Raw genomic sequence first — 12,252 nt, forward strand, 5'->3', positions numbered from 1 at the left:
GACTGCAGGTCCTGAAGGAACACGCCATAATGTCTCCTGTTGTCACCATGTATTTTTCTTGCCTTCTACTTGGAGCTGAAATGCTAAAACAGTCAAACTGGGATCTGTGTGTCTGCATGTGTGTGTGCATACATGTGCGTGTTTGTGCGTTCATACATGTTTGTGCGTACTTGTGTGTTTGTGTGTGTATGTGTGTGTTTGTACATGTGTTTACGTTTGTCCACGTGCCCAGCCACTGACGTTAGTGAATACAACAAGCAGTGCCATTGTGGTGCAGTGGATCACAGGTATGCTACACATGCTCTGAATGCATTTTCACCACTTCCATGCTCTGAATGCAATCCTACCGACCTCCCGCATCTGCACAAATGCCGCCATCCACGATAGTCAAGGCGCACGTGTTCCTCCTGAAGCATGCTGGTCTCTACTGGATACAAGTGTCCATCTGCTAGTGTCGTAGCAACTGCAATTCTCTCTGTCTCTCTGTCTGTCTCTGTCTGTCTGTCTGTCTGTCTCTCTCTCTCTCTCTCTCTCTCTCTCTCTCTCTCTCTCTCTCTCTCTCTCTCTCTCTCTCTCTCTCTCTCTCTCTCTCTCTCTCTCTCTCTCTCTCTCTCCCTCTCTCCCTCCCTCTCTCCCTCTCTCCCTCTCTCCCTCTCTCTCTCTCTCTCTCTCTCTCTCTCTCTCTCTCTCTCTCTCTCTCTCTCTCTCTCTCTCTCTCTCTCTCTCTCTCTCTCTCTCTCTCTCTCACACACACACACACACACACACACACACTCTCTCTCTCTCTCTCTCGACACACAACGCTATGTGAATGCTGTGTCTGTTCTCAGAGCCCGGATGTCTGTTCTCTATCAAGCCAGCAGCACGTGCAGTAGAGCCCAAGGAGAGTTGCTACTTCCATGTCAAGTTTGAACCGGTAAGACAATGTAGCTTGAAACTGGGGATACACCTAAATTGTTTTCCGGAGTATACACCATACTTGGGTCTTTACACTTCGTTGCTCACTGATCAAATAATTATGTTACCTTTCCTCTGCTGTGTTAAACCTTACTCTATTTTTTCTTCTTTTTTTTCTTTTTATCTTTTCCTTTTTCCTTATATTTGTATGTCTGTAGTCGATCTCATGTAATAAGGCAACACTGCAGCACTGCCTGTCTGTTTTTCAACATTCAGTAAACCAATCCAATCCAGACACCAGTAATTCATCGTAAAAAGGTCGGTGTGCCTTATACTACTATGGTCAAACTAACAGTGATTAACAGGGTGGATGTCTGGATGTCGTGACCAAATATCTGGTAGGGAGCAACACGCAATTCCCCATGTACCGCCAAAGTTGCACCAACCTCTTCTTTAAAATATCTGGTTGCGGCTTGTACTCCGGAAAATACGGCAGCTGTTCTTTGGATGGTGCTTGTGTGTGATGTGTGTGTTGTATGGTGTGTGTATATATGTGTGCAGGGTCGTGATGCCAAGTCTCGTCTTCACAGCAGCACACTGGAGTGTTTCTGCATGTACAGGGTAGGTGCTCACATGATGTACCCGCATACACTATGCATGCATCATAAACCATACTTCATACGTGTATCATACATATCATACACCATACCCCCCCCCCCCCCCCCCCATACATGCATCATACATCATTCACCATACACCAATCACATGCCAGACCATATCGCGATACAATAATTACACATCACTCCATCAGCAAATTAAATTTTAGTTGCTGTTTTGCTGCTGCCATCATTTCTGTTGGTTTGCTTGTTATTGTCATAATTGCTCATGTTGCTAGGCAATGCTGGACCAGGACAGGGTGAAGCAACCGTTCCACGCGATGGGTTGGAGCTTTGCTGTCACCGTCACAGGTACAGGCAATTGCCTAAGTACACATACTTCCCTACACACCTCTTGCTGGTGCACCTCTTGCTGGTGTGTTACCGGCATGAGAGAGACCGTATCTGCACAGTCATTGTCTAGAGGGTTAACTAAACTGTTTCGTTGCGTGCTAATTATCGATAATGCCGGATTGCCCCAAATGTTATGAAGTGAGCTGCACCTGAGTTTTGACTACATTGGCTTCCATGATCATGTCCCAGCATCTAGTCCCGGCGGACCTAAGACCATGTGTTGCCCTCACGTGCCATCTAAGTGATACCTGCAAGTCCCAACAGTAAACACAGTGAACACAAGGTCATGACATAAGTGCTGTATGTAGCGTGTCTACGTGTACTGTGCAGTTATCTCTTCTCCTCCCTCCCCCCCCCCCTCCCTTCCTTTCTGCTGTGCTCTATCTCTCTGCCCTGCCCTGCTCTGCTTGGCTTTGCACTGTTCTGCCTTGCCCTACGCATCTTTTCTGTCTGATCCAATCCGATTCGCTCTGCCCGCCCCCCCCCCCCCCTCTCTCTCTCTCTCTCTCTCTCTCTTTCTCTATCTCCACGTTGCAGCTCACGCGTTCAAGTTCAAGGAGGAGATATCCCGCGCTGTTCTGAAAGCCGACCATGATAGTGTTGTGGTACGTGCTGGAATTGTCTGTTTGTGAGCAGTGTTTGTGCAGCACAGACTTACTGACGCTGTATTGTTGACCATCAAACTAACCTTTTTACAGTATAATCTAAGCATTGCTATTCCCTGTAACCTTTTCTCTATTTAGGGCGCGTTCAGACTACCGATAAAAAGTGACGGAATGGGAAAGTTTCCAAGGTGACTTGATCACGTGACGTTACTGGCACGTTACCGGCGCAACAGTTTTACTGCCGCGGCTGCTGCGGCGGTAACTGCATTCCGGCAGTAAAAAGAGTGCTCAGGCTGGGAAAAAGGGAAAATCCCTTCTCAGCGCCGCGGTCAGAGCTTACGTACCGGTAACGTTAGTTTATCGGTAGTGTGAATGTCCTTCACGATTTATCGGCATTCACGGTTTGACGGGGTTCACGGTAGTCTGAACGCGCCCTGAGCAGTTCTGTAAACATCTGCCACTTGTCTATCCTGGAGAGGGGGTTAGGCGAAGGAGTTCATAGCATACTTGTGCATGTATGCTTCGTGTGTAGTGCATGACGTCATCTCATCTGCATTGTAAGTTACAGAGTGCGTATGGTGGAGACCAGTACTACAGTGTAGTCTTGTGTGGAGTTGTACACGTTGCTGGTTTGCATTGGGTGGCAAGCCACACTTGTGTTGTATGGCAAACCAACACTAGTCCACTGCTGAGCTGCGGTGCTTGGCACTTCACACAACGTGTCTCAAATGATGACATAATGATGACATAATTATGACATAATCACATGACCTCTATGTATGCTCTCTACTGCCCGCAGAGTGTGACCCCCACGGTAGTCGGTAAGCCGGCACACGGTACTGTGTTAGTAGAGAACACTGGCAGTGTACCAGCACAGTTCACCCTGCCTTACACACCTGCCCAGCCCATCACCGTGTGGCCCTCTGCCGGTACCGTACAACCTGGACAATACAAGGTGAGGTCTGCTCTCGTATCCACAGCAATATGACAGCACTCATGTGCTGTTTGAGTGGGATGTACTCATGTCAGACTTGGAGCAATGTTAAGGAAGAGCAACTCATTTCTTCATAAAGACTGGACGAATTAAAACAAATAGCAGAGAGGTTTTAGAACAGCGCAAAGAAGAGTAGCCAAATAAAGGCCCAGAATAAATAAGAATTAATACGATGGATAGCATGATGCATGGTATAGTTCTTCGGAAACGATCCAGGGCGTGTTCTGTTTACATAGGCTTGATTGATTTTATACACAATAGTCCACTGGTTGATGATGCTTGTCTCCGCTGCACACAGGTACTAATGGTGAGAGCGGTGCCACACAAGGACGAGTGGTCATCAGTCGGTATCAACATGACGGTCAACCACCACTTAAGTCAGGTAAGCTGTGTTCTATCCCACACCCCTCCCCACCTGCCCCACATTCCTACTCATTTTGTATTCTCTGATGTCTGCTCTATGGACAGATCTAGGGAAGGCAGCTCAGTAGGGATTCCATCGCTGTTCTGCTAAATGTACCTCTAGCTATAATAATGTCCATGCCCTTTGTCTGGTGTATCTGTCAACTGGTGTGTTATCCTGCTTGAAACAACTGCGTGTAGGAGTTGACGGTTGTGACATCTGCAGAACGGCCCCATCTGGAGATCGAGTCGCAGAACGTGAGTTGCACTGTGATTTCTTTGAGACTGAACTGAACCACATCAACTTTTTAATTTTTTTATGGTACGTATGGCATGGTACATACATGTACTTCTTGCACAGAATCCAACCTCCAGACAGTCCAGTCAGCTCGGTGCCGTGTCAACCATGTTAGTTCTCATCTGCTGAGAGCTCAGAGTGGCTACTCAAACCGATCTCAATCAAGTCCAGTAAACGACAAATTATGGTTGATTCATATGGCGGTAAATACACGCCTGCCCGCACACGCTCTCTAGGCCGCAAAGTTATTCTGGCACAGAGCTTTCCTTCTCACCACCGTCAGTTCGCGCCTTGCACCTAAGAACAAATTCTCGCACAGTAATTCCTATGTCCTTTGTAGAAAGACCATCTGTAGAACCCACAGTAAGCTTGAAGAAAACTAAATTTCATCTGACATGAAGCAATCTATTCCTGTCCACTTAACATTGGGAGTATTTCTGCACAGGTATTCTCATTTTCTTAATACTGAGTTGAGTGTGTAGTCTTGAGTTTGATCACCAGTATTCAGGAGTGTGTGCAGACCTTTCTACTCATCTTGCTAAAACGGTAATTTTTCTCGACCTGTCAGTTCTAGCGTAGATGTTTTAACTTCTGTGTTTATGCGTGTGCATGTCTGTGTGTCTGTCTGTGTGTCTGTGTGTCTGTCTATCTGTGTGTCTGTCTGGCTGTCTATCTGTCCATTTCTCTTCCCATGTATATCCCGTGTTTCAACTCACAGAAATTCTGTCACTTCTCAACCGTTTGTTGTGGACACATTGGTGAGAGGCAAGTGCAGGTCACCAACACGACATCAGCACCCATATTGTAAGTATCAACTATGAGTGACTACCGTCAGTAACGATGTCATTGGCGCCGTTTGCGTTGAACTCATCCAATTTCCCCGATTATAAGTCGCACTCAGTTGTCCATGTGTGTCCATGTGTGTCCATGTGTGTCTGTGTGTGTTTATGCACTGATGAAGTTATGAAACTCTCATTGTTTCATAAGTGTACTTGATGTATCTGTCATGTGATGGTTGCTACTCTCTCTCTCTCTCTCTCTCTGGTAGTTTCCACTGGGCCATTGAGCTGGATCAGAACTTCACATTCTCGACTGAGCCCGAGGAAGGCTACATAGCACCTCACGAGACACAGGTACGTCAGTGTCACTGGGAGAGAATAGACTAGCAGGTATCACCATCTCGCTTTGCTTTGTTGACTTGCCTCACCAGCACAGGTTCCTTCTTGGAGGCGCTACTCTCCCCATTGCTGTGTTGTCCTGCTACTTCTCTCCTCTCTTCTCACGAGTAGGTTGTGTCTTCAGCAAAAAAATATTCGAAAATGCATAAAAACATTACTGGTACTGTGTCTTTTTCCCTCCTGGCCTGCCTTCTCACAGACACATCATTTCTTCAACCTACCCCGTGGTGAAGGCCGTGCGCTTGTCACCGCTACCCTGGAGTACTGCAGTGCTGTCACACCGGCTAGCAGAGAGGATGGCGTTGTCGAGGCGGACCAGCACCACAACGAGGCCTATCGTGATGACGTCACGCTGGTTGCCACGGCGATTATGCCGAAGCTGGAGGTATGCTGGTTCTTGTGCAAGGTGTGAAATACTGGCCGGCTAGTCTGGGGGTATGAACAATGTTCCTAACCCTTTTATGTGGTCTGGGAACGTGCACTGCCACACAGAGTTTATATTTATAACAGCATCTTGTTTGTAACGGAATCATACTGGTTTCGTTTCACTGGTGGACTTTCCGATCTATCGTAAGAAGTTATATTCCATCTCCCTCTGTCTCTGTCCTTCTTTCACATTTTCTCCCTCTCCTTGTTTGTATCCTTCTCTTTCCTTCTTTCTCTCTGCCTCTCCCTCACTCCTCTTCTCTCTCTTTTGCTGTCCTTTCTTCCTCCCCAGGCTGAGTATGTCATGCCGAAGTCAGGTCATATCGTGGTTAACAATGGGAGTCGGCACCAGGTTCGTGTTCGCAACGATCATTGTGCCGCTCTTGTTCCATTTAGACTGGTTTTCTCCACACCTGAGCACAGTAAGTTGACGATGATGATTTCCCATACTGCTAGACCCTCGGCCGCACACTGTAGAAAATCTCATCTGAAATTGTGGCCCTGAAAGTCGGATATACAATGTCGCAACATATCCTGTATCCTTGCTGTTAATTCAACTTCACTGATGTCGCCTTTGAAACTCTTTGGAGATGTGGTCGCAGTACTGATTTCACTACTGCAATCCTGCAATGAGAGTCATGACACCCAACCTCATAACTAAATGAAATTCAACTACACGGCCCCACAGCAGTGCCCAGAACTTACTAACTTGGGCTGGCTGTGTCTGGGCTGGCAGTGTATGTACTGGCTGGGTCTGGCCTGGCTGTGTTTGGCTGGCTGGGTCTGGCCTGGCTGTGTATGGGCTGGCTGGGTCTGGCCTGGCCGGGTCTGGGCTGGCTGTGTCTGGCCTGACTGAGTCTGGGCTGACTGAGTCTGGCCTGGCTGGGTCTGGGCTGGCTGGGGCTGGGCTGGCTGGGTCTGGCCTGGCTGGGTCTGGGCTGGCTGGGACTGGGCGGCTGGGGCTGGGCTGGCTGGGGTCTGGCCTGGCTGTGTCTGGGCTGGCTGAGACTGGGCTGACTGTGTCTTGGCTGGCTGTGTATGGGCTGGCTGGGTCTGGCCTGGCTGGGGCTTGGCTGGCTGGGACTGGGCTGACTGTGTCTGGGCTGGCTGTGTATGGGCTGTGTATGGCCTGGCTGGGTCTGGGCTGGCTGTGTATAGGCTGGTTGGGACTGGGCTGGCTGAGTCTGGCCTGGCTGGGTCTGGCCTGGCTGGGTCTGGCCTGACTGAGTCTGGGCTGGCTGGGTCTGGCCTGGCTGGGTCTGGCCTGGCTGGGGCTGGGGCTGGCCTGGCTGGGTCTGGACTGGCTGGGGCTGGCCTGGCTGGGGCTCGCCTGGCCGGGCTAAATGCTAAACACAGCAAGCAGTAAGGTGCTAATATGTTCATGTGACTTGTCGTCATCAAAATTGATTCTTCATTGAAATTAGCTGCAACTGTCAATTTCAACCACCTGCATGATAAGGACGTGTGTATGTACAATGCAGTATGCCATAATGGGTGCTTGCGCCGCTTTAGAGCCAGTGGGGACGCTTTAGAGCCAGTGGGGACGCTTTAGAGCCAGTGTGGACGCTTTAGAGCCAGTGTGGATGCTTTAGAGCCAGTGTGGACGCTTTAGAGCCAGTGTGGACGCTTTAGAGCCAGTGTGGACGCTTTAGAGCCAGTGTGGACGCTTTAGAGCCTTGCATTATGTATAATGTTACAACATGATCTGCTTCCCTGAGGATGTACTTATTTGTTCTTTTAGGGATATCCACTAAAGGAATGATTGGAGTAACCATTTAATAGATATCCTTAGCTAAAAAAACGCTAACGTAAACGCAAACCTTTCCGTACTTCAGATCGTTCAAGCTGACTTTCCCTTTGCACAATGTACGTTATAGTTCAGACGAAGTAGTCGTGACAACCATGGCGATATGAATTTTCGTGGAGACAAGTGTGGGTCAAAATTTTGAGCCCGGGATTAGTTTGCTGTCGTTCCGAACGAATACCTTGGTGAGGTCTTTCACTCTGGAATGGCAAAGGCACTTTTTGCTGTTCCCAGGTCCTTGGAAAACCTTTCCTTAACGCAGCACCGAAGACTGTAAGGGTTCTCAGCTCCAACACGTTTGGGAGAGGCCGATTAATTTCTTCCTCAGGAGTGCCGTGGAACCGGTCCTTTGTTTCCCAGATGGGATAGAGGGTGAAAGGCACGAAGCAGAGGACGCAGACATTGTCAACTGAAAGGCAAAACTCGCCAAAAAAGCTAAATGTCACGAGAGGAAGCAATCTCGACTCTGATCTCGATCTGCACGTGCTTTTCATCTCCCGCCAGTTACAAAACAATGCGAGTTTTTGCATTTTTTGCAGAATTACCATAACGAACGTCGGCCCGTTATTTTGAGCTCTGTAACGTTTTTGCGTTACCCGATAACGTCTTTTGTCACGGCTGGGAGTGAGTACCATAAAAGTTAGCGTTAGCGTACTTCTGCTAAGGATCTCTACTAGCTGCAGTGCACGTTCACTTGCTCTCTTGTAATTGTTCAACTTTTTGCAGTACAAATTGCGACATTTATGAGTAAAAGAAGTAAACAAAAAAAGAGCGTGCTCCCAGCAGGGCTCGAACCTGCGACATTCGCGTTATTAGCACGACGCTCTAACCGACTGAGCTATGGGAGCTCACATGTGCAACAGGCATGCTTTGTATATTGACATGTTGCTGTTGTGAATGACATGACTCAAGTACAGTCAGAGCTAGCTTCACCGCACACATCCGTTTTCTACAAAAAATATCCGGATAGGCAAGAGAACCGGATAATCGAAAACGCACACTGTGTGCATGCATGGCACATGCTATAAATCGGTACCAACGATTTTTTTCCGGATGGCGAGGGATCCGGATAAAAGAGGACCGGATAAGCGAGGTCTAACTATACGGGTACATGTATGGCCAACAACCAGGGAACGTGGGGCCTTGCACAACAACAACCAGGGAACGTGGGGCCTTGCACAACAACAACCAGGGAACGTGGGGCCTTGCACAACAACAACCAGGGAACGTGGGGCCTTGCACAACAACAACCAGGGAACGTGGGGCCTTGCACAACAACAACCAGGGAACGTGGGGCCTTGCACAACAACAACCAGGGAACGTGGGGCCTTGCACAACAACAACCAGGGAACGTGGGGCCTTGCACAACAACAACCAGGGAACGTGGGGCCTTGCACAACAACAACCAGGGAACGTGGGGCCTTGCACAACAACAACCAGGGAACGTGGGGCCTTGCACAACAACAACCAGGGAACGTGGGGCCTTGCACAACAACAACCAGGGAACGTGGGGCCTTGCACAACAACAACCAGGGAACGTGGGGCCTTGCACAACAACAACCAGGGAACGTGGGGCCTTGCACAACAACAACCAGGGAACGTGGGGCCTTGCACAACAACAACCAGGGAACGTGGGGCCTTGCACAACAACAACCAGGGAACGTGGGGCCTTGCACAACAACAACCAGGGAACGTGGGGCCTTGCACAACAACAACCAGGGAACGTGGGGCCTTGCACAACAACAACCAGGGAACGTGGGGCCTTGCACAACAACAACCAGGGAACGTGGGGCCTTGCACAACAACAACCAGGGAACGTGGGGCCTTGCACAACAACAACCAGGGAACGTGGGGCCTTGCACAACAACAACCAGGGAACGTGGGGCCTTGCACAACAACAACCAGGGAACGTGGGGCCTTGCACAACAACAACCAGGGAACGTGGGGCCTTGCACAACAACAACCAGGGAACGTGGGGCCTTGCACAACAACAACCAGGGAACGTGGGGCCTTGCACAACAACAACCAGGGAACGTGGGGCCTTGCACAACAACAACCAGGGAACGTGGGGCCTTGCACAACAACAACCAGGGAACGTGGGGCCTTGCACAACAACAACCAGGGAACGTGGGGCCTTGCACAACAACAACCAGGGAACGTGGGGCCTTGCACAACAACAACCAGGGAACGTGGGGCCTTGCACAACAACAACCAGGGAACGTGGGGCCTTGCACAACAACAACCAGGGAACGTGGGGCCTTGCACAACAACAACCAGGGAACGTGGGGCCTTGCACAACAACAACCAGGGAACGTGGGGCCTTGCACAACAACAACCAGGGAACGTGGGGCCTTGCACAACAACAACCAGGGAACGTGGGGCCTTGCACAACAACAACCAGGGAACGTGGGGCCTTGCACAACAACAACCAGGGAACGTGGGGCCTTGCACAACAACAACCAGGGAACGTGGGGCCTTGCACAACAACAACCAGGGAACGTGGGGCCTTGCACAACAACAACCAGGGAACGTGGGGCCTTGCACAACAACAACCAGGGAACGTGGGGCCTTGCACAACAACAACCAGGGAACGTGGGGCCTTGCACAACAACAACCAGGGAACGTGGGGCCTTGCACAACAACAACCAGGGAACGTGGGGCCTTGCACAACAACAACCAGGGAACGTGGGGCCTTGCACAACAACAACCAGGGAACGTGGGGCCTTGCACAACAACAACCAGGGAACGTGGGGCCTTGCACAACAACAACCAGGGAACGTGGGGCCTTGCACAACAACAACCAGGGAACGTGGGGCCTTGCACAACAACAACCAGGGAACGTGGGGCCTTGCACAACAACAACCAGGGAACGTGGGGCCTTGCACAACAACAACCAGGGAACGTGGGGCCTTGCACAACAACAACCAGGGAACGTGGGGCCTTGCACAACAACAACCAGGGAACGTGGGGCCTTGCACAACAACAACCAGGGAACGTGGGGCCTTGCACAACAACAACCAGGGAACGTGGGGCCTTGCACAACAACAACCAGGGAACGTGGGGCCTTGCACAACAACAACCAGGGAACGTGGGGCCTTGCACAACAACAACCAGGGAACGTGGGGCCTTGCACAACAACAACCAGGGAACGTGGGGCCTTGCACAACAACAACCAGGGAACGTGGGGCCTTGCACAACAACAACCAGGGAACGTGGGGCCTTGCACAACAACAACCAGGGAACGTGGGGCCTTGCACAACAACAACCAGGGAACGTGGGGCCTTGCACAACAACAACCAGGGAACGTGGGGCCTTGCACAACAACAACCAGGGAACGTGGGGCCTTGCACAACAACAACCAGGGAACGTGGGGCCTTGCACAACAACAACCAGGGAACGTGGGGCCTTGCACAACAACAACCAGGGAACGTGGGGCCTTGCACAACAACAACCAGGGAACGTGGGGCCTTGCACAACAACAACCAGGGAACGTGGGGCCTTGCACAACAACAACCAGGGAACGTGGGGCCTTGCACAACAACAACCAGGGAACGTGGGGCCTTGCACAACAACAACCAGGGAACGTGGGGCCTTGCACAACAACAACCAGGGAACGTGGGGCCTTGCACAACAACAACCAGGGAACGTGGGGCCTTGCACAACAACAACCAGGGAACGTGGGGCCTTGCACAACAACAACCAGGGAACGTGGGGCCTTGCACAAGGCCAACAACCAGAGAACGTGGGGCCTTGCACAAGGCCAACAACCAGAGAACGTGGGGCCTTGCACAAGGCCAACAACCAGAGAACGTGGGGCCTTGCACAAGGCCAACAACCAGAGAACGTGGGGCCTTGCACAAGGCCAACAACCAGGGAACGTGGGGCCTTGCACAACAACAACCAGGGAACGTGGGGCCTTGCACAACAACAACCAGGGAACGTGGGGCCTTGCACAACAACAACCAGGGAACGTGGGGCCTTGCACAACAACAACCAGGGAACGTGGGGCCTTGCACAAGGCCAACAACCAGAGAACGTGGGGCCTTGCACAAGGCCAACAACCAGAGAACGTGGGGCCTTGCACAAGGCCAACAACCAGAGAACGTGGGGCCTTGCACAAGGCCAACAACCAGAGAACGTGGGGCCTTGCACAAGGCCAACAACCAGAGAACGTGGGGCCTTGCACAAGGCCAACAACCAGAGAACGTGGGGGCCTTGCACAAGGCCAATGTGAATGCAGCCAATGGGATTTCGGCCTTCAGCTCTTGGCCACTGCTGGTTCTTGGATCTGATAGTTGCGACTCACACTGTTTAGGAGCTGCTGTATCTGATGCCTGATCATGGCATTGGTTATGGCATGCAATGGGAGCGGAAAGGATGGCATTGGTTGTGGCATACCAGGGGCGTAGGAGGGTTTTTGAAAGTGGTACGACCGAAGGTCGGTGCGGCCGAAGGCCATGCTGGAGGGGGGTCCGGGGGAAAATTTTGTAAAAAAGACACAAAATCCTGCGTTCTGGGTTACTTTTGGCACACTTCAGGCCTAGGGGCAGTGTGCAGTCGAGTACAGTACTCAGTACGACTGCACACTTCAGGCCTAGGGGCAGTGTGCAGTCGAGTACAGTACTCAGTACGACTGCA

At 51.0% G+C, this 12,252-nt stretch overlaps 1 protein-coding gene and 1 non-coding gene across 2 annotated transcripts in view; one reads left to right on the forward strand and one right to left on the reverse strand.

Annotated features, from left to right (window-relative positions):
- LOC135819130 (cilia- and flagella-associated protein 65-like) overlaps window positions 1–12,252 on the forward strand; it is a gene marked incomplete at its 5' end in the record, with an annotated part of 74,759 nt that overhangs the window by 27,414 nt on the left and 35,093 nt on the right. The window contains 12 exon segments of the mRNA XM_065332282.1: window positions 233–287; window positions 831–916; window positions 1,459–1,518; window positions 1,793–1,865; window positions 2,445–2,512; window positions 3,312–3,467; window positions 3,805–3,888; window positions 4,110–4,166; window positions 4,925–5,010; window positions 5,255–5,339; window positions 5,584–5,769; window positions 6,103–6,232. Coding sequence (XP_065188354.1) covers window positions 233–287; window positions 831–916; window positions 1,459–1,518; window positions 1,793–1,865; window positions 2,445–2,512; window positions 3,312–3,467; window positions 3,805–3,888; window positions 4,110–4,166; window positions 4,925–5,010; window positions 5,255–5,339; window positions 5,584–5,769; window positions 6,103–6,232 — 1,126 coding nt within the window.
- Window positions 8,389–8,462, reverse strand: Trnai-aau (transfer RNA isoleucine (anticodon AAU)). Its single transcript has one exon. It is a non-coding gene; the product is annotated as a tRNA-Ile (tRNA).

Source organism: Sycon ciliatum, chromosome 6 (genome assembly GCF_964019385.1).
Source record: "Sycon ciliatum chromosome 6, ocSycCili1.1, whole genome shotgun sequence".
NCBI classification, from domain to species: Eukaryota; Metazoa; Porifera; class Calcarea; order Leucosolenida; family Sycettidae; genus Sycon; species Sycon ciliatum.